General features: G+C 38.2%; 1 protein-coding gene across 2 annotated transcripts in view; it reads left to right on the plus strand.

Annotated features, from left to right (window-relative positions):
• kcnn1a (potassium intermediate/small conductance calcium-activated channel, subfamily N, member 1a) overlaps positions 1-22,410 on the plus strand; it is a 92,655-nt gene that overhangs the window by 58,948 nt on the left and 11,297 nt on the right. Inside the window, exons 5-8 of one of the 2 annotated variants that reach the window (XM_017310177.2) lie at positions 11,937-12,078; positions 13,260-13,370; positions 14,924-15,051; positions 15,484-15,492. In XM_017310177.2, the coding sequence (XP_017165666.1) occupies positions 11,937-12,078; positions 13,260-13,370; positions 14,924-15,051; positions 15,484-15,492 (390 nt within the window). The remainder of the gene's footprint in view (positions 1-11,936; positions 12,079-13,259; positions 13,371-14,923; positions 15,052-15,483; positions 15,493-22,410) is intronic. The other variant, XM_008433431.3, reaches the window with a different exon arrangement.

The following is a 22,410-nucleotide window of genomic DNA, read 5'->3' on the forward strand; positions in this document are numbered from 1 at the left end:
TAATATGCACAGTTGGCATATTAAATCATCCACTACAGGATCTATACATATACAGAGGTAATACTGGTGAATTTCTTTGGTAAATAAAATGGACATAATTTACAGCTGTGTCAAAGTTCAGTACCTGGACTGCAGAAGCAATAGCAGCATGTTCTGGATTACACAAGCTACTGATGACAATCTCTACAACTCTTATGTTTGCTTGTCCAGCCTTAACTTGTGAAAGTCAGGAAGAGATACTGGAGTTGGTTATTATGTGGTTGGCTATTGCTGCCACATCTCTTTGAAACACACAACACTGAGTTCCAGACAGCCTGGCTGGGTATTTGTTAGCTCATCCTCCAATGTATGAGAGGGTCATGTTAGCCACTGTGATCAAGAAGGTTTTAGCTTCCTGTTTTTCCTGACCCACTCTGCTCTTGCTCTTCCTCTATAACCCGCCATTGATTTAGGGTCCAGTTTGGTGCTATAAGAGCTTTTGAAATATGTATCCTCTCTTTTATTTTGCATTATCAGAAGGTGACAAAACATGCTAAATTGAAAAAAAATATGCAAAAGTAAAGCTTTTAATCTCAAAATGATTTAAATTGCTTATTTTATAACAGAAATACAACAAGCTGCCAAATTGCGCAACAAAATTCTACTCCATTATAAATAAAACAGTAGATAACCAAAATGGTTTAGCATCATTAGAAGTAAAATAATGTATTTCTAGTATAATAACAGGAAAAAGAACAGGAGGGTAGCATATTGAATGTAAATGCCTAGCCTTGATAACCTTGACTTTGACCTTGAACATAAATAAGAATTTGGTTTCGGTCTATATCGTCCAGCCCCGTCTTCCTGTCTTCTACTGCACATCTAACTGTATGTCCTCCACCCAGAGTGAGCTCAGAAACCCAGACATTAATAAAGTCATGCTTGAGAAGCACAGAGGTTTCAATAAAGCTAAAAAAATGTATTGGCTCAACCACGCAGTCATTCACACTGCTAGAGCACACTCCCAAACACCAGGGCATGTCACCACTTTGTTTATTTCATTTTCCAGAATGAGATGGGCGGAGCTGTGTTGCATGTCTGTCTTTTTGTGTTACTGTGAATGGTTATGAGCATGCATGTGCAGTTTTGTGAGTGTGTGTGTGTGGGGGTGTGTGTGTGTGTGTGCGTGTGTGCGTGCATGCGTGTGTGCGTGTGTATGTGTGTTTGTATAATGTTTTGTTGTACTTTCTATTTCCCCACTATGCTGCTCCATAGGGATACCATGTGAGTCCTTTTTCTCTGGCTGTAAAAAAAAAAAAAATTAAAAAAAATATATCTATATATCATTTTTTTCCCTGAGCTGGCGCCACTGCTGCCCTGACTGGGAGGGTGGGGGTATTAGAGAGGGAAAGGGGCCCTTCTAAAACACATGAACTGTCAAACCTAGCAGGCCAAAGCAGAATCAGGTAAGGCCTCTCGTTGGCAGGAATGTGCCACTGCTCCTCTGCTAAGACAGATTCTACTTGCTCTAGAAGCACAGCAGAGGTGAAGTAACTGTGTGAGCAGCACTTTGAAGCAAGCGTCTCTTTGCTAACTGTTGTGCATGAGGCCAAAGAGAACCTGAGTGGGTGGGAGGAGGGGTTGGATTTAAAGCAAAGTACTCCATGTCACCTTCAGAAGTCTACCAGAGGGCAATCCATATTTGTACAATTTGTCTCCCTTTCTTGTTTTATGAAATTGGTATAGATCCATGTGACACAAAAATACTTTCTAGGAGCAACTGCAAATATTTTTTGAGGAGAAAAAGCCTTTTTATTCTTTTTCCTCACACATTACCATCTCATTATGTGTCTCCCTCTCACAAAATTGATTGAATCATGTTCTAATGGTTTTTCAAAGACATTTGTTGCTCTTACTCAAATATATTTTGCCTAGAAATCCAGAAACAAAATCGTATCCAGACTAACTATATCTTGAATGAGAACAGTGAGCAGTTTGTCAGTCTTGTTGTTGAGACTATTTAAGTTGTTTTTTGTGGCCCTGGTTTGAACATTGCAATGTTGATGTACAGATTGAGGTTTTACCAGTTGAAATATTACCGGACGGGATTTAAATGAGGGCTTTGTTTTCCCTTGCAACTTAACGTATATAGACACAACTGTAAAGCAGGAAACTCTTCAGAATGTGATGACTACTGTCCTTGTTTGTTTCACTGTTCCAAATGTCACTTCCCCTTCCTCATCTCCTTTGGTAAACATAAAAAACAGCATGATAGTTTTCATGTTTACTGCCCAATTCCATTCTTTTAAACAAATCAAAAGCGAAAAGAAGAGGCGCTTGTTTCCTAAAAGTGCTTTGTGTGACTTGTATCCTCTGTTAAATGCATTGAGGGGCTGTCACATTGATCATGCTCCTGTGTTTATGAAAGGGCAATATGCTGTGAGAGTGGACGAACACGGAGTCTAACTGGAAAATGCCTAGATGGGGGGAATGAAAGTCACACATCCAGAGGAATTGAGAGGGATGAAGAAGTAGAGGAAGACTTTTTAAATTTACTATGAATGGATTAAAGACTGCTCTTAGTCCATTCTTATTCCTTTCCTCATAGTTCGTTCTTACTCCTCTCCTAATGCATAACATATTATAAACCTCATCTAAGTTCTTTTGGCTTTAACCTTCAAGTCTCTCTCTCCCTACTCCTCATTGACTGATTTACACATCCCCTACTCTACCCATCTAATGTGGCCTCATCTGCAGTTTCCCCTCATCCTCTCTTCCCTGTTCCGATCTTGTCCCCTTTCAGTCCGAACCCGCTTTAAACTGCTGCATGCGTGCTTGTTCTGCCTCCCTTTCTTAGCCATTTCCTAATTCTCTTTCCCTTCTTGTTTCAATTCTTTTACCTGAAACGGTGCGAGTGCCTGGGAATGGCACTCACACTGCCATTCCCAGGCAGTGTGAGTGCTGCTTCTCACCTCACTGTCTGCAGCAACGTCAAAGTCTCAGAAAGTTCATCTGACTGTCGCTGAGAGCAAGGCACCAGATAATCAAGCTCGAATTACTCATCGGATATACACACACACACACACACACCATATGTTACATGCATCATTGCCCAATTGAAACATAGAATAAGCCAGGATAAGGAGAAGACTATAGACAGGATAAGATATAATAATAAGCCACCCTAACCTCTGACCAGGGAAAACATCCACCATGATGCACTTAGAACAGATACAAGGTTTACATACATCTTGGTTGATTGTGTGTGTGTGTGTGTGTGTTTATGTAACTGTTTATTTTCATTTTTTTATGGTGGTCCTCAGGCAGCCACATACTAGCATTATATATAAAGCTAGTATTATATATAACATATCCATCTGAAACCTACTCTCTCCAAAAAAAAAAACAAAAAAAAAAACCAGATTTTTGTTGAAAGAGTAGATAGGTTGGAGAGAAAGTGAGCTACACTAAGCAAGCACTCCATGATCTAACCAGTGTTGTGGGTGGAAATGCAACACATTTCATGAATTGATGCTTGGGATGACTTCAGAGAGCTACACAGCGTTGGTAGAGGCGATGGAGTGTTGGAGCTTCACTGCTGCTGTGTCCCCTGAAGGACAGAAGCCCAGAATCTGCACCAAATAGTGACAGTTTTATTAAAGGGGGAGCAGCTGCAGCTGGGATTGAGGTCGGTCACACTGTAGTGATTTTGCTGTGTTTTTGGGTGCTACCTCCAAGTAATTCAATGAGACCTCTGTAACAGAAAAACCTCAGGTTTGTTAACACTGGAGACACAAGTATGCAGTCCAGGACCGAAGCGTTGACAATAAGGAGCTCGTGAACTGCTACCTGTGTAGTGGCCTTGCAGACTGAGGAGGACAGTCACTGAATGACAGAGAGGCCTGCTTTAGGGGAAAATTAACAAGTCACATTTTTAAGGTGAATATGATTATCTCACTTAACTGACCTTGCTAAAGAATGACTTTTATAAAATCTCAGGAAAAAGTGGAACTCAATTTTTCCATCGGTTACCAACAGATAAGGTCAAGATTATCAGCATAAATGTAGCATCTTTATTTGAGGTGATCACTATAGGTGTGTGATACTTCATATTTTGGTATTGAGACCAATAATTACATCAATACTGATACCGACACGTTTTGTCAAAGTTTGACATATTATCAAACTTCTGACCTTTAGGTGTTTTGTGTTTTTTCCTTTGAATTATTCTGTTCACACTTACAATAGAATTTGGACAAAGCTGAAAGGTGTTAATAACATACTAACATGACAAACAGTAGCAACAGAAAAATAAAACAAAGATGTGTCCATTTTTTTTAAATAAACAAAGTGACAGTTTTATTAAAGGGGGAGCAAATCAATAAATTTTTTTGAGGCACTGTTGAGAAACTACAATACAAAAATAAAATTAAATTTCAAGATGGATTCTGATGCTAAAGTATCAATCTTACCACCCTTAGAATCAATCTGATACTGATACCAACTCGACATTGATATTTTGGATCGATTCACTACTCATTCATCAGTATTTATACATAAGTTAAGTTGTATCTGTGTGAGCACATCAAAGTAAAATAGTAGCTTCCTACTTCAGTCAAACAAAGCAAAGAATATATTGTGATGAGACTATTGATCGGTTTTTAGTATCGGAAGGTGTACCATCAGCCTGTGTTAGGGTTTTCCTTTTGTGTGTGTGTGTGTGTATGCGTGTGTGTGTGTGTATGCGTTTCAGGATTTTCCAACAAGCTGCCAATGTTCCTACACAGGTGATTAGATTACATTTGAGTTAGAAACATTTTTTAACGTTTTTTTTATTTTTATTTTTATTTATTTTTTTGAGTTTGAGTTTCAACTTCCGCAGTAAAATAAAAATGACGGTCATGAACACAGGACCATGAAGTCTGAATCGCAGGATACATCAGTAACCTCAACTCTACATTTGATCCTAGAATGAGATTACTATCGGATATTGGATATTGATCAGTTTTTTATACTGAAACCATCTGAAAGTTCATGAATTGCAGTAAGTTTACAAAACATGCAATCATTGATTTTCCTAAGTGTTGATTGGTTAAACCCCAAAGAGTAGAATAAGAAAGACTGCAGATGTTTGGTCAGAGTCAGCTCTCCTAGCTTAAGCCGTCCTGAAAGTGTTCATTTTTCTTGCTGTAAATTAGATTTTTTTTTTTTTTTTTGGTTAGAATCCCCGAGCATCGGGTCTTAGAATTTGGTAATGTACAGTTATGAAGATCAGACTATTCAATTCTCTGGATTCATAAAGGTAAAACACATTTCTTGTATGTTGCAGGGCCCCTTTGGTCAGATAGCACTTGAAAATATCCATACCGCTTGGTGTCCAGATGCAGTAGCTCAGTTAGCTGTAATTTAGTACACATGCAGACCAGTGATGGGCATGTTAGTGATTCAGCGAGCAAGACTCTGGCTCAGCTAGAACGATCATGAGAGGGTACTGTGACGATATCCTGAGTGGAGCAGGAATATGTCTGCATGTCCAACAGTGAGTCCAAAAAATGAGCAAAGGTCATTCAGAAAGGGTTAGGGCTGTATCTTAGGCAGATATGAGGCTGGCAGTTATCCAGCATGTGAGGATGTCCAAAATGACCACACAGGGTCATGCACAGGTCCACTGTGACCCCTTTCAAACTTCATTACGTTCTGGTGATATTGTCTAAGAGGCTTCCTGAGTGGACATCCAAGCCATCCATTCTGGGGACTTAGCAGTTCACATTTTATGGAAACTGAGTGCATTCTTCTAATCAAGCAAAACCTTATAAGTTAAAAAGTGCCCTTTTTCTGTTTGGTGGACTTTACTAGATGTTCACTTAAAATGGTATTTCAAAGGGTTCATGATGTCACACATAGTAACCATGTCCCTGATCCCCTTTGAAGAGAACCATGGCCATAGCATCACAGGACCACCACCGTACTCAACAATGAACATGGATCTCTTGCTGAAAAGTTAGTCTCATCTGACCAAAGCACACAGCTGACATAAAAGTTTCAGCATAATTTAGAAAACTCTACATACATTTGTGATGGTGGGACAAAAAGACAAAACATTACATCCTGCTCATTGAGTGAGGTGATAAGATAAACTTTGCTCCTTTTTGAATTATTAAACAGCATGTTTTCTTTTTTGTCCCATTGTGAAGGAAGAGTAATAGACATATACCTTTTTGTTATTATACTTGGAGTGCATCCAGAAAGTATTCACAGCACTTCACCTTTACTTTTCCCATATTTTGCTATGTATTAAATTCATTTATTCAGAATTCTACCCCATTATGACAATATAGAAAGACATTTGAGATTTTTGCAAATTTATTAATAATGTGAAATTATTAATACGTTTGTAAACAGGAACTCCAAGAAAACAGGAAGTCATGGATTATAAATATTAAGTTCCTAAAAACTGATCAACTTAAAAAAGGAAAGTATGAATTATAAAAATACTTCAGTACATTTTAATTTAGGAAAGTTGTTCAAGATTCTACAATCATCCCACAATCATTGTTTTGTAAAAAAAAAGAAAAAAAGTATTTTTGTGGTAGATTTTTTTTTCCATCTTGACTAACCAAGGTTGTTGTTTTTTTGTTTTTTTTGCAATGAAAGGTTCATTTACTTTAGGACCTTTTCACATCAGCAGAGACTGCTGGATTGTTAACATATCTAAGTAACAGTCATCAACTGTTGGGAATTATTTATTAGTACCAGACTTGACTGTAAATAATTGGAACAAGCAGTTTATTTTTTTCGAGAAGAGATGCAGGTCATGTTTTTCCTTTTCCTCTTACCATTCAGGTCCCACTATGTATCATGTGTTTTATGCAGAAATGGATAACTGATCGCCTTCTTTGAATCACTTCATACGTGTCCTGAGAACAAAGTAGTCAAAGTGGGGAACAAACTCTAGGTTCCTGACATATCAACCTGTTGCCCTGGAATAGGTTGAAAGTGGTGCCAGCTCTTCTCCATGCTAACCCGAAAACCTGTCACGGTATATTGAGAGCTTGAAAATAGTGTTTTTATCACGTCCCTTCTATTTACATGCTTCATTTACAAAGAGAGCAGAGACATCCATAGTTGGCGCTAATAATAAAAGAGGGAGAAATGACACCTTTAGCGTTTCTCCCAGCATACTTCTGGGTTATGTTTACTGCAGAAAGAAGCTCCCTGTACTGCACCGTGTTCTCCAAATTAAAAATGCGGCACATTTCAGTCTGCACTAAAGACATGACTCATTCTCTGCACGCCTTCATGCCAAGATGAATGAAGTTTGCATACTAGTCATTTGTAATTACAATATTTAGCCATCTGATCAAGTTTAGCCCCCTGGCAGCTATCAAAGGCCAGCTGCTGAAGTGATGGAATGCAGGTAAAAGAGACAGGGGTGTCAAATTCAATGAGCATCTACCTTCCATGATTCACAAATGAGAGCTGGACCTCAAAGACGCTTCATTCCCCCGTCCCAGTGCAACATTATGGACCCTGAGTTTTCCCCTCGCTCTCCTGCTCTCAATATACTGGCTTTGAAGCATGCAGGATGCAGACAACTTTTTATTCCTGCATGATACAAAACGGACTGCTTCTGTGCATGTCATCACACACTAGAATCCTACAAGCCACACACTGCTGTGGGACAGAATAGCTCCCAGGAATTCATTCCCCCCTGACTTTCAGCATGAACACGAGGAGTGGGAGTTTTATGCACTGCAGAAGGCATGAGTAGATGATTAAGAATATTTGGTGGCAATGAACTATCTTGGAGGAGAAAATTGACCCAAGAATTTCTGAAACAATGGTTGTTGTTTCAGTTTCTTTTTTTCTATTAGTTTTTCTTTTGTGTTTGGAGGAGATCTGTTGGACATTTTTGATAGGTTCACTTTCGAAAATGCAGTTAACTGATTGAACTAAAATATTCCTGAGAAAAGATGCACTTATTACGACTTTAATTTTTGTTACTCAGTTTTTGGACATATTTGACCAGCCGTTAAATATGTTTATGCTAATTCTAACTTCAATTTAACAGTTATATTATTTATTGATATGAGAACTGTGTTTAAAGTATTCTTTAACTTTCTATCAGAGGCCAAAGGCGAGTCATGCAGCATGTGAGAGAGAGACAAATTTGCCGCAGACTTTAGATCTTAAACTACATTTAGCAAAAGATATTAGCATGGTTAGCTTGTACTTATTTCGTAGAGAATAAATGTTTACCATAAAGCAGCCGTATGTATTTTTTTAAACATGTTTTTTACTTATTTGTTAAAACTATCACCATGTGGTGACAAAATATGAGACAGATAATCTGTGAAAAAAAATGACCTCTGCTGCCATCTTTCTATGGTCCTGCTATCATCTGAACAAATACACAGCTCTGTCAGAAACAACCAATCAGAGGCAGGAGGAGGGTCTTACCGCTGTTAATCAACCTCACTCACGCAAATGTTCAGGTTAGTTAGCATAATTACAATGACAGCAGATGAACAGTTTTCCTGGAAGGGTAAGTTATTTCTCCACCAGTAGCATATTTAGCAGTGCATACATGATAATGATTGACAGCGCTAAGACCCTCCTTATTTTTGCATATAGCAATAGTGGCACTGTAAGGAGGCAGAGGAGCTTGGTTTTCATATTAAACTGCCACAACATATTGACAGTTTTAACAAATTTGTAAAAAACAAATTCTTGCAAAAGTTGCATGCTGCTGGTTTAACTCAGTTCTACAAAGCTACCAGTTTTTCCATATATAGCAATTGCTGTAACATAAATAAGTATAAGTGAAAAGATAAAATGACTCAAACAGAGCAGGTTTTATTTTCTGTTATTTCCTTAAAGTGTCCCTCTCTCTCACTTCCTGTGGATCTGTGAGCATCTTTGTGCTTCCTCTGTGACCTCATGCTTAACACCCCATCTAGAATCAACTTGCCAACCTTTAGTTTTTTTCATCCAGTAACAGCGTGTACCCTGAAGTCATTGGTTGATAGTATAATCTTAACCAATCAGTCATGTGTATGGGCTGATCAAATTGAGAATCACATTAACTATGATAATTAATAATTGATTAGGAAAAGCTGGCATTTGTAAGTTTCCAATCAATCGCTCACGTATCTGGATTGATGAAATTCAAAATGACACTATTTGTGTCACCAGAACTTTTATTGGTTCATCTCTGCCCTTAAAACATTCTCAGTAGTTAGAATTTATGCAGTTAAAAAAAACTCTCTTAACTTCTCCAAGACAGTCCATTGGTTATATTTAAGCAAGTTGAACAAAGGTGCACAAGGCATATTTGCCTCTGTAACAGACTTTTGCATTGCTGCAAAAGCTATCGGAATGCCATCCTCAATCTTGGGCTTTTACAGTTTTTTTTATTTATTTCTTTGTAAAGTTATTTTCATACACTTAGTTGGCCTTTGATTTGACATTTCAAACATTGCTGAAAGCTACTTTAATGTTTGCTGTGATCATTTGTATGTTCAAAGTTGTTTTTTTCTTTCAGCACCTTACTCTCTGATGGAGCATTTGTCTCACACTGTGACCAATCAGTCAACTGTTTGATTTATTGCAGCATTATTACCATTTTGAATGCACTGACATGCATTTGTTTAGTTGCATTTATCAACATGAGTTTGAATTGATGTGTGGCACTTTGTACCATAATGTCTGGTAAAAGATGTTCTTTCTTTGGCATTTGAAAAATGTTCTTTGAATTTTTTTTGTGGTATTTTGTAAAGGATTTGAATCTGCAGCCATTTTATGAATGTCCCTGGTCAAAAATTTAATTTTTTATCTTTCAAAACACTGAGAATGTCTTTTGTTGATACTGTTTTCAAATACTTTAAGCATATTGTGTATAATTTTTTTTCCATATGTCACATTAGTTTCTCTGTGCAGAAGTTCATTTTCTCTGCCTGAAAATAAGTAAGTTCTTGTGCCAAACCAGTACTTGAAACCAGAACCACCTAGTTCTATGTTGCACCACCTGCTGGGCTGAGGAAAAAAACATCAGATGCATTTCTTTCTTGCAGGTGCATTTCTTCTAATTTCCCTAAATTTTTGACATAAAAAATTTTTTACATAAAAAATTTAGGTCTAATTCTTTTTAGGTTTTTAAGAAAATGCCCACATGTTTTCTTTTAACGCATGGCCATTTGGGATACCACTAGTTAACTTTTTTCAAAACTGTTCTGATGTATTTTTACAAACCGTCTATGGCAACGTTATACCTGCCATGGATGGTAAATACATGGCAGGTAATGCAGGAGAGAGTTCCCAACATGTTCTGTGTTTAGGATGTGCTTCTCCTGTGGCAAAGCAGGCGCTCCATATATGTTAGCTTAGATGTCCAGGGTGTGACCCCTGACTTTTAAACATTCACTCCCTCTTCTCAATCTTTTCCCCCTTTCCCACCTGATTCAGTGGTGGGATTTATGTTTCCTACCACTAGCAAAAAAAAAAACCCACTTATTCCAGTCAATAAATGAAATCAGATGACAGCAAATAATCAAGCAAGACTTTTCTGGTTCTGTTACCACCTGGCAACAAGAAACTTATCTGGTAAAAACAACACGATCCTTATCAGTGTTTTCATAGAACATGCTGTTAATGAGGACTATTTGAAGTAACATTTGCTAATTGAATTGTTGTTAGCAACATAAGCTAATAACAATGAAGTTCTCAGAATATTCTGGCTCTAAAAACTAAAGGAGCATCTTAAAAAACAGATGATGTACATTTACATTAAGGCTATCAGAAGTGGAAATAAACTATCACTGCAGCTAGCGCTATGCTAGCCGTAGTTAGTGTAGAAAGTTGATCCAGGCTTCAACATTACATAAACTGTATGACTTATGTGAGTTGAGGTTAAAATCCCAGTTTTTACTAAAGAATATTGTCAGGTAGATGTCAGTGACATGAAAGAAACTGAAAGTTGCTTATTTTCAAAGTTTTCTGGAGAGCTTTCCACCAGCAACAAGCAGACAGTACTAGCTTAGCAGACCCCATTAAAGTGCATCATGATGAGGGAACTGTATTTCACCATCAAGTATTCTTACAGAGGACTGAGCTTTGTCCTGCTGGGCCTTATGTCCTGGAGTTGGTCTAATATAGATAAAAAGTAATTCATTGATTATCTAAAATACTTTGATGGAGTTTTCATATCATCTGTAACTAAAGGTAGAGGTTACAGAAGACAAGAAATATTTGCCTTTGATAAAATTTTTGAATGTTTATATGTTTTTGTGGACAAGTGCAAAATTTTCAACAAACTACAGGATCATTACGGCATCACTGCCTGTTCAGAAGCTCATATGGATCAAACCCATTTGGAAGCCTTTCAGACCCAAAGGTTTGTTGGATGTACTGCTGAACGGTCCACAGCCTCTCTATACATATACAACTAACCTTTGAGAGTTTTTCCTCCAAATTGTGTTTCCTCCTTTTTTCTTTCTGTCACTGTTTCACTTTCTCATCAGTTGGCAGCCTACAGAATCATGTTTAGCTAATTTGACCTCAAGTCTCCAGTTTGGTGTGCCTGTACACATGCCATATTGAATTCTGAGGTTGAGGGTTGGTGGGAACCTACAACTTTTTGAGTCAGAACTCAAACTTCATGAGGCCTTCAGTGCAGATATAGAATGCACCATAAGAACCAGAACCTGGTTTAGCACAAGAACTTTGGTCTAAAATCCCTACAAACTACTGCTACCTGCTAAACTGTGTCAGTTTGAAGCTAACACACCAAACTGTTTTAGAGCAGAGGTCTCCCACTGCATCATGCTCTTCCTCCGTATTTCCCTCCAGCCACAGGCCTTGTTTGACTCACAGAGCATCCTGTTCTTTAGCATGTCTGCATTCATAAAACTGCGGCTACCTTTTTCTAAGCCTGTCTATCTTTGTGTTTATTGTTTCAGGTATCATGACAAACAGGAAGTGACCAGTAACTTCCTGGGAGCCATGTGGCTCATCTCGATCACCTTCCTTTCTATTGGCTACGGTGACATGGTACCGCACACGTACTGTGGGAAAGGCGTGTGTCTTCTTACAGGGATCATGGTGGGTTCCTTTTGTTTTTATTGAAATATATCAGTAAATATGTGGAAGGAAAACTTTACTTTATTACATTTTTTAGTCAATCAAAATAAAATCTTGGATTGAGACCTTAATACCCCGTTTACCTCGTCTTACACATGTGAATGCACTTTTACTCTCTTGGCATCTATTTTTACCTGTAGCTGTGGTTAATGGCGCCCTGCAGAGCTCACTCATCTGTTCTGTTATTCAGCTCTCTTTAGAAGGACTGAGAATGGCCTGATAATTTGCTGTGCTGAAAGGTTAAACCAAGTTAAAAATGTACCAGTTACTATTACTTTTGATTTCTTCTCATGTATTCATTTACTGAAACCACTCTGGCATTAGGCCTGCACAAAGTAGTGGATAATTCTGAAGTGGAAATGCAATGATAACAGGGTTTTCAAAATCTGAAAAGTGTGATGTGAATTTGTTTTTTCAACCCCCATAAATAGTCTGTTGATGTGCATTTTCTTCCCTCAGTTTGTAGCGGTGTGGCTCCAGCAGCTCCTTCTGCTGGAAAGGTTTGGTCCAGTCTTGTTTGCAAAAGTTTCTCCATTTTCAAGACTTGTCTCAGATCCCCAGTTGGACTCAAGTCTGGACTTTGACTAGGCTATTCTAAACTACGAATACACTTTAATATAACCCTTCCTATTGTAGCTCTGGCTGTGTGTTTAGGGTTGTCCTCACCCTGTAAAGTGAACCTCTGCCCCAATTTCAGGTCTTTTTGCAGCAGCTAATCCATCTTCCATCAATTCTGACCAGCTTCTAAGTCCTGAAGGTCAAATCCAGGTCATGTGCAGTGCTAGTTTTCCAAATAAACAACATTCTGTGTGTAGGGAAAACTGATAGGTTTCTTATCTGATCATAGCACCTTCTGTCTCCCCTACATTACTTGTAGAAAACTACAAAGGGGCTTCATTGTACAGTCTTATTTACTGTGGGATTAATGAAACACTGATAACTTCTGGTGGCAACTGGTTGCTAATTTTTTTAGTCAGAAGTATTATAGCATAGAGAGCTGAAAGTGCATGCATTTCCCACTTTTCAGATTTTTAGGGGCTTCCAGTGTTTTCATAATGTTAAAGCAGATAGATATAGTTCATGTTACATTTTCAAATCACCAACCAAGTGCTTTTGTGTTTGTCATTACATTTAAACAACAGGGGGCAGGTTGCACTGCACTGGTGGTAGCAGTGGTTGCCAGGAAGCTGGAGCTGACCAAGGCTGAGAAGCATGTCCACAACTTCATGATGGACACACAGCTCTGCAAACGAGTAAGTTTCATTTTCTACCTGCACTTACTGTAGTCTGCTGCAGGTTGATTTACAGAGCCTTTAAACTAAAGTCCCTTTTGTCATGGTAAGTTTTTAACCCATGACATTTCCTGCTTATTTTTGATCTTTTTTATTTCCATATCACCTTTATAAAATAATGGCCGACATCATTTTTCCCAAAGGTTTTTTTGCTGAAATGGCTTTTGGCAAAAATTACTTAGGCCATTATTTTAGGAATGGGACAATATAGAATCTCCTGATAATGTTTCAGAGATCAGAAGATTAAACCAGTGAAACAGTTATAGACTGGATACACAAGATGATATCAATCAATCAAGTTCAGTCAAGTTTACATCACTTTTCAGGAGCAAGGCAGTTCAAAGTGCTTTAAATCATAAAAACAGAAAGGAAAAGTCATAAAAACAACATACAGTCACCAAGTTGAATGCCTTTTGGCAAGGCATTCAACTCAGTTCCCTAGTCATCTGCATATTAGTGTGTGGGGGTGTGGGGGTGTGTGCGTGTGTGTGTGTGTGTGTGTGGGGGGTGGTGTCAACATTGTGTTTCAGTGCTCATGACAAGAAAACCACTGAAAGTTCAGTACAACTACCATTCCATCCATCCATTTTCTATACACCCTTATACATCCCTTGGTGGGGTCAGGAGGGCTGGTGCCCATCTCCAGCTAACGTTCCAGGCGAGAGGCAGGGTTCACCCTGGACAGGTCACCAGTCTGTCGCAGGGCAACACAGAGACAGACAGGACAAACAACCAATCCTACGGACAATTTAGTTTAGTTTTTGGACTGTGGGAGGAAGCCGGGGAACCCACCATGCACAGGGAGAACATACAAACTCCATGCAGAAAGACCCCGGGCTGTGAATCGAACCCAGAACCTCCTCGCTGCAAGGCAACAGCTCTACCAACTGCACCACTGTGCAGCCCACAACTATCATTCATAAAATACAAAACTATATTGATTATAGCAGATATATATTTTAGGATTTATTGTATTTACCTAATATAATTTTATAAAAGTGACTTTAAAAAAAACTAGACTCTTCTTGTATTTAGGGAACAGAATTTTTTTTTGTGTCATTTTTTAATTTTTTATTTAATGAGAACTTCAGAAGCCTCCTTTCAGCCAGTTGACCAGCAGTGCCCAGCGGCAGCTCGATACCATCTATAGCTAGAGATTTCTCTGCTATTTTTATAAAAAAATATTTCAAACTAGCAACGCGGTATGATGGAAAAATTCAACCGATCTGAGAAACACAACGGAAGACACACCTCCTAATGACAGTTTGAGTTGCAGTGATTTGAACTCAGCAGGTTTCCACCATGAAGCAGAACGTTAATTTGTACTTTTCCCATTTTCCAGCAGACACGAGAGCATGACGCTGACACTGTGTCAGATAGCTTCTACCAGTTTACCTTTATCTTGTATCTCCCATCTGCCACATGGTGCTGTTTAATCATTCAATCAGAAACTGATACACTGAAGCAGAGCCAGATCTGTGATATCAAATGTCTTTTTCACTCTCCTCCCTCAGGTAAAGAACACAGCTGCCAATGTACTCAGGGAAACATGGCTCATTTACAAACACACCAAGCTGGTGAAGAAGATCGATCACGCCAAGGTGCGGAAACACCAGCGCAAGTTTCTCCAAGCCATCCACCAGTAAGTCCTGCACTCCCATTCGCTCATGAATGTTTTAAACTGACAATTAAAATCTCTCTGCAGAAAGTAAAAATAAGTTTCAATCTCACTTAAGGTTCTAATATTTAGACCTCATATTTGGTTATATTGCTAACATGGTGAAAAATATAGCCATAGCTATGTATTATCACCCTTTAGAGCTGCTCCTTTTATTGTCATACTCACTTGCATGTAAACTTTGACAGATACACGCACACACACACACTCTCATACACCCACACACACTCAAAGTATTGTGATGGTCCTTCGTATTTCCCTGCCCCCCCTCTCCCCTCCAACCCTCTTTTACCCTGCGCTTACAGCGACAAGTGTAATGGTTTCACTCGTTTCGTGAATGTTGTGAGGTTAAAACTTTGTACTGTGTTCTGTCCTTGTTTTGCTCTATCACCGCAGAGCTCAGAAGTAAGTTAAGTCTTCTATGTATCCTTCTCCTACTGTTTCCTCAACATCCTCCTCCTCCTCCTCCACTCTCCATGTCTGCGTTTGACATGCATGAGAAAAAGAATAATAATCTTGGATGCTGATTTTTTATTATTTATTTATTCATTTATTTCAGTGTTCCATTTCCTCCCCTCTCCTTCCCATTCTCTCTTGAATGGAATGAGACAAAAAAAGCGTCAACATTTTGCCACCAACACTTTGTGTCAGTAATTAAGGGTTGTCTGGAGAGAATGTGTGAAAGAAAAAGCTTCTCGCAGAGAGTGAGCTTGGACCTTTTATTGGCCAAGATCATCCTCATCTACCGCACAAGTATGACTAATATAGCTACTTCCAGGGCTATATTAATCGTCATCAGCAGAACTCATCCCACACTCTTAATGGTTTTGTGATGACATTTATCCAAACTGTGTAACATATTGTAGTTACATAAAAAAGCTGAACTGTTTGCTGTTGGTTTTTGTCTTTTTCCTCTATAAAATAATCTCAAAGCAAACATTTTACAGCACAAGAATCAAACTGTGTGTAAAAGTCTTTATGTTACTTGGTTTTAGATCCTAATCAATGTTAGACTTGGTTATGCTGGTATCAGACTGACTATGTTACAACCACGACGAAAAATATTATGGTTTCAAAGCTGCTAAAATTTGATGCTTGCAGGTTTCTGCTAGTGTTGGTCGTTTAAATTTAAGAGCTTTCTTGAGTTTTATACAAAGAAATATAATATAATATAATATAATATAATAGAAATAGATCAATAGATAATATATCAATATAATAGGACATTAATAAAAAAGTTACACTATTAAATACTAATCTTACATGAATTTAAGATTGGAATATTATATCAGAGCAATAAAATACATTTTAATTCAGAAATGTATGTGTAATTTAAAGAATATTTAACAACTGCTTAAAGGTTACTATTTTAGGCAAGGCAGGTTTATTTGTATAACACTTTTCAAGTCAAAGTGCTTCACATGCCGAGAAGATAAAACAATACATTGCAGTGACATAGCAAAATTGGACTATAGACTAAAATGAATGATGTTTCAGTTAATATTATGGATACATAAAACAAGCACAACTCTGAACAAAATAGGTTTTAACTGTAATTTGAAGGAATTTAGCTTCAGCAGTTTATTCCAGATTAGTGGAGCATAAAAACTGAAGGCTGTTCCTCAATGTTTGGTTCTGATTCTGGGGACGCAAAGTAGTGTCGTGTTTGAATTGGACCCAAATGCAAAGCACGGCTGCATCGAAACAGAATATTTTCATAAAATGAAATAACTTAGAGAACAAATTCAGATCTTGGAACATAGGAAGAAATCAGACTGGGAACCAGCAGAGTAACAAAAGGATCTAATAACAAACAATGAAGATCCAGGCGCTTACATAGGAGCTACATTTCCATAGCAAATGTGCACAAATCCTTTGGGGGGCCAGGAGGACGGGGTTGTTTGCTTTTTGTAGTTTTGCCACATCATAAAAGACCACCTGGATCTCTTGGATAAAGCAAGAACAAACAATGAAACAATTTAATCCATTATAACTCTCAATGAATAAATTATCTTAAATCTGAACAGATTAAAAATGTTTTAAAGCCTACGCTTGTATCGTCAGCCGGTGAGTTAAATACAGATCCAAAGTGAAATGGGATTGTTCCTCTGATCAGAGATCTGCATTCAGTGACCCCAGAAAATCCTTCATGTTAGCTGCTTTCACTTTGTCAACAACAAGCACACGGAGGAAATTCAGTTCAGTTCCATTTAAAATACTGCATTGATCCCAAAAGGAAATTATGTGTTGTCGTAGCTCCTATTAGTTAAAATTCTTCAAAGAGTTGTTGTAGAAGGTAGTGGTTGTTGGCGGGAAATATCTCCTGCAGCAGTCTGTATTACAGCAAATCTGAAGAAGCTTCTGACCGAAGATAAAACCTTCCAACATGTTGTTTTTCACATTTTCTCAACAAAAGAACATTTCTTTACATGCAGAAATGCCTTGTGGGAAGTCATCCACACATTTAACGTCAAGCATTATGGGTTACTGGAATATGCTGGATATGTTTTATTTTTTTATTTATAAGGAGTGACAGAACACACGTCAGTCACTATGGAGCCCGCCAGCCGTTAGAACGAGATGTTTGTTGCTCTAATAGTGAGTTTGCAATCTGCTCAAAAGAAGAAAAAACGTGCTAGCTTGTAGAATTTTGGCAGACCGTCAGATCAAGTGACGATCTTTATTCAACAAGCATGCTAACTTGCATAGTTTGGTGCCAGCATGTGTTTTAAAGTGTCGCTCTCTTACAAACAAATTGGTAAATCTTCTCATTTATCAAACCCATGAATGTTCTTGGGTTTCAAAGACAGAAATGTTGCTGAAGACTTTTTGCAAAGAAAAACACTTAGGAGAATGTCTTTATGTTTAGACAGCTAAATCTCAGGTTCACACACGAGATTTTAAAATCGTCGGCCGCTTTTCAAGCCCTGACTGGCCACACATGGTGACAAAATATCTTAGCTACAGGTTTAGTGACACGGTGTATGTATCAGTAACATTCAGATGTCAGACGGGAAATCTCACAAAGACCAAATATGAGTTCAGAGTAAACAAATATGGCCGACTAAGAAGAAGCAACGGCGATAATTTGTGAAATATATTTAACAGAGAAAAAAGCAATAAAACCGTCTGAGACGTCCACCTGACTTTCTGGTTACTTTGTCTTCTGTGTATCTTGGATTCCCCTTTGTGTTTCTGTTACCTCGTTTCTGATTGACTACACATCACATTCAGCAGGCTGTGTATTTATTTGTTGTCAGGGAACACCACACACGCTGCCATATCGTTCCAAGACAATCCAACAGATTGATTATTCCTGATTTTAGATAACTGTGGTCCCGACGTACTTCTGAGAGGACCAGATTACTCTTAACACACACAGCAGAAATCTCGCTTAAGATTATCTTAAGAGCCGTCCTGATAAGCAGGGCGTCTTTAAGATTGTCAGAAGGAGAAAATTGGCATAAAAATCTTGCCGTATTAACTAGACATTATTGACAATGCAGAACTGTTCCTTGAGTCTCCAAAGGAATTTAAAACTCAAAGATCTTGGCAGTTTTGAAACCATGACTACTGTAATCTATACCTTAATCAATTAATTAATCAGGTGATGCCTGGTCTTTTTGCTTTGAAAGCCAGGAGAAACGATGACATCTAAATAATCACAATAATGAGGCTGTGGCTGTGTCCCATTGAGATGGAGTCTCTCTCTCTCTCTCTCTCTCTCTCTCTCTCTCTCTCTGCTCCAATATACTGAATGAATAAATGACCTTGAATAGCTTTCTGTCTCATAATTTGCCAAACAGGGAAATTTGTCCTCTCATACATACAGATGATGGCTGCGTGATATCACAACAAACAGACTAGTACATTTTTTAATCCAAATTTCCCAGACTCCACAGTGTCATAATGTATCTAATTAGTGACATAAAGCCACAGAATGGAAGACATCACAAAACAAGTCAGGTGTCTCATTGCAGCATATTCAGAATGTCTGTGTTGCTGCATTTTCCGCAGCGTCAACAGGCCGTTTGTTTCTGGTTAACTCCATCTTTTATCTGTGGCATCGCGTTCACACACATCAGCTTGTGAACATACACACAAACACAGAATAAACGACTGCAGCTCACGCTCATTGTGCACAAATATCAGTCATGGCTACGGCACGCTTTCTGAGTGACCAGTGTGAATACATGAGAGCCTACACCTGAGCTGCCTGCAGCACTGACTAAGGGCATGCCATCTTTTTCCTTTTGTTCATGTTTTACTTTTGGATGAAAACGGATAAGAATGCTTTTGTTTTTTATTTCAAACTGGATTTAAAGGTTTCTCTATGGAAGCATATTGCATTCTTCTGGGAAAACATTTGACCAGTTCAGTACTCAGATTCCTTTCTGACTTAAAACTAGGGGTGGGTGATTTGGCTAAAAATCATGACATCTATTTTATTTTGATAAAATCAAAATCTAAATATACTTTCAGTCTAACTGTGTGATTCTTTGGACTCTAAGCCTAACACTAACTCTTCGTTAATGTGGAAAAAAGTGTATACGAGTCACAAAATTGTAATAAATGGTTATTCAATTGAACAGGATTGGAAAAGTCTATTGTAATTTATTGATATTTAAAATTTTTCAATTTCTGCCTTTCTGACTCTAAAATATGATTACATTTTCCCTTTAGCAGAATATTTGATGTTTCTGTTAAGTTAGGTGCTCCATAATCTACTTGTCGTTCATAGATACATATTCTTTCCTACTGCACTTGTGTTGTAATTCTATATTTACCACCTAAACCAATGATAATGTTCAGGGCTCTGCAATTCTTCATACTGTAACTTGTTGACTTATGTAGAGTTTTTTTTCCTGGAACTTCTGTGGTATAGTCTCCTGTGTGGTGTTTTAAAGTGGATATATCTAGCTTTTAAATCTTTCCTTTTCACATGTAAATCATTCACTTATGGTCTATATGAAGAAGAACTGCAATGCTCTGGTCTGAATTCCACAGACCCTGTCTTACTTTTCCTCTGGCACATTTTAGAGCAACCCATTTTGATGCATTTTATAAAAATGTGAATAAGACATTTTATGCCCCTCTAGGTCGCACAACATTCCACTCCACCCTGTTCGGCCAGTTTGTAGTTTGATAGTAATGATACAGTTATCTACTAGCAGAGAAACTTTTTATTAAAGATGACAACAATGGTAGACTTTCTATCCAACATGTCGGAGCCAGAATCTGACCCAAAGCAGGAGAAAGAAACCAGCGAACCTGCCGAACCACCATGGTGTTTCTACTTACACCCTCAACATCCATACCAACTACCTATAATATGAAGCATAGTTTAGTTGCAGTGTCCAAGAATGTCAGATGCCTTTTAAAATATTAATGCGACCACGATATGAATGAATTAAACAAAGCAGGACATAATTAAGGAGTTAGCTAGAGGAAGCATCAAGAACCTCACTGAATGCATTTGGATCCTTTTTGTTCCCCAAGACCAAACCAAAGCTGTATCGTTTCCTTCAGAGAAAAATCTGACAGCCATCAAGACATTACCAAAGTAATTTTTGGCTCACATTGACCTTTGGGTGTAAACAGGTTAGCTCTTTCTTGTCGACAGTAGTTGTTCAGGACGTCACTGTTTCCGGCTTTTCTAGTTGATGTGTGTGTAGGAAACTTGGGATGGGCAACATAGATTTTTCAAATTACCACCGGTTGTTATGAATTGTATGGTGTTGGTGGTGGGGATGGACGCGGCTGCACCCAGGTTATGGTGAGAATGGTGGTTTTAATCAACAACACAGAAATCCAGGCAGCACAGGTGAGCAATGAGACAAGGAAATGCAGACACTGGTAACACTGGTAGTTACTAGACAACAAAGGCAGGACGTTAGACACACGACACGACAAGGATCTGACCAGGAGCAGGTGGGATTAAATACACAAGGGGTAATCAGGGAACATGAGACACAGCTGGGAGCAATCAGGGGCAAAGAAGACGACACAGGAACTAAATAGACAGAAAACCAAATCCTCATTGCAAAACAATAAAACTGCACTTAGTCATTGTTTCAAATATATTAATATTGACTGACACTCTTCTGAAACAAGCTGGGGCTATGGTTACCGAAGTGTTAGTTTTGGGTTTGCAAACGTTATTAGGGTTAGTTTAACATGGTCTATACAATTGCAATTGTCATCATGAAACAATTTGAATGAAAATTATTAATGATGCAATAATTGCCATTCCTTTGGCATGTCTAAGTTTTTTTCCATATTGCTAATGCCTGGCTCACTCTCGAAGATGTTAATACAGTCCACCGATTTTCCAAACCTGAGACCTCACAAACGACGATGAAAATGTTTTAGGTATAACAGTTTTGGTCATGCAGTGTGTTGTGTTCAGTCACATAACAGGAGCAACACATCACACACAAATCGATTTCACTCACCAACATTCAGATGTCATGTGAAATCTCACAAAACCAAGCAAGAGTCCAGAGTAAATAAACACGGCTGACTGAACAGAAGCAGTGGCAATAGTTTGTGGGAAATAACTGATAGAGAAAAAAACAATAGAAAGCTGCCTCCAGCATCCACAGGACTTTCTGGTGCTTCAAGGCAAATTGTTTTGTTTTCTGTGTATGTTAGATTCCCCTCCATGCTTTATATTACCTTGCTTTCTGATTGGCTACACGTCACATTCAACAGTCTGCGTTCTCATTTGTTGTCAGGGAACACCACCCATGCTACGATATCGGGCCAAGACAATCCAACATGTCCTTCTGAGAGGACCAGATCACTCTTAACACATCTTAAGGTTATCCAAAGAGCCATCCTGATGATCGGGGCGTCTTTAAGATTGATGGAAGGAGAAAACTGGGACAACAATCAGCATAAAAACTTGAACTAAGCATAAATGTTGAGTTAGTTTGTTTAATTTTCTATTTGAGCTGTTTGGACTGTAGGACAATTCTTATATTCTTATGTATACAGTTAATTTTGGCCCCAACCTTGTCCTGAAAATCTAATTATATTAGTTTGTAGATTTCAGAGTCACAGGATCCTCTATGACATAACGGTTGGTACACAGACCTTATTCTCTGCAGTATAATGGTAGAGAAATGATAAGATAAACAATAAGTTGCTATGCAACCCTTCTGGAACATTTTGTCATTTTATTGATGTAAGTTTCTACCATCCAGAGTTATCCTGCAAATAAAGTAAACTTTTCTTTTTTGACTGGTACCTCTCTGTCAGGTTTCTATCAGTCGCATATTCAGTGCAGCTGTAAGAGAAGTAATGGAGAAGTTCAAGCAG

This window comes from Poecilia reticulata, chromosome 17, assembly GCF_904066995.2.
Source record: "Poecilia reticulata chromosome 17, P_reticulata-male-v2, whole genome shotgun sequence".
In the NCBI taxonomy this organism is placed as follows: Eukaryota; Metazoa; Chordata; class Actinopteri; order Cyprinodontiformes; family Poeciliidae; genus Poecilia; species Poecilia reticulata.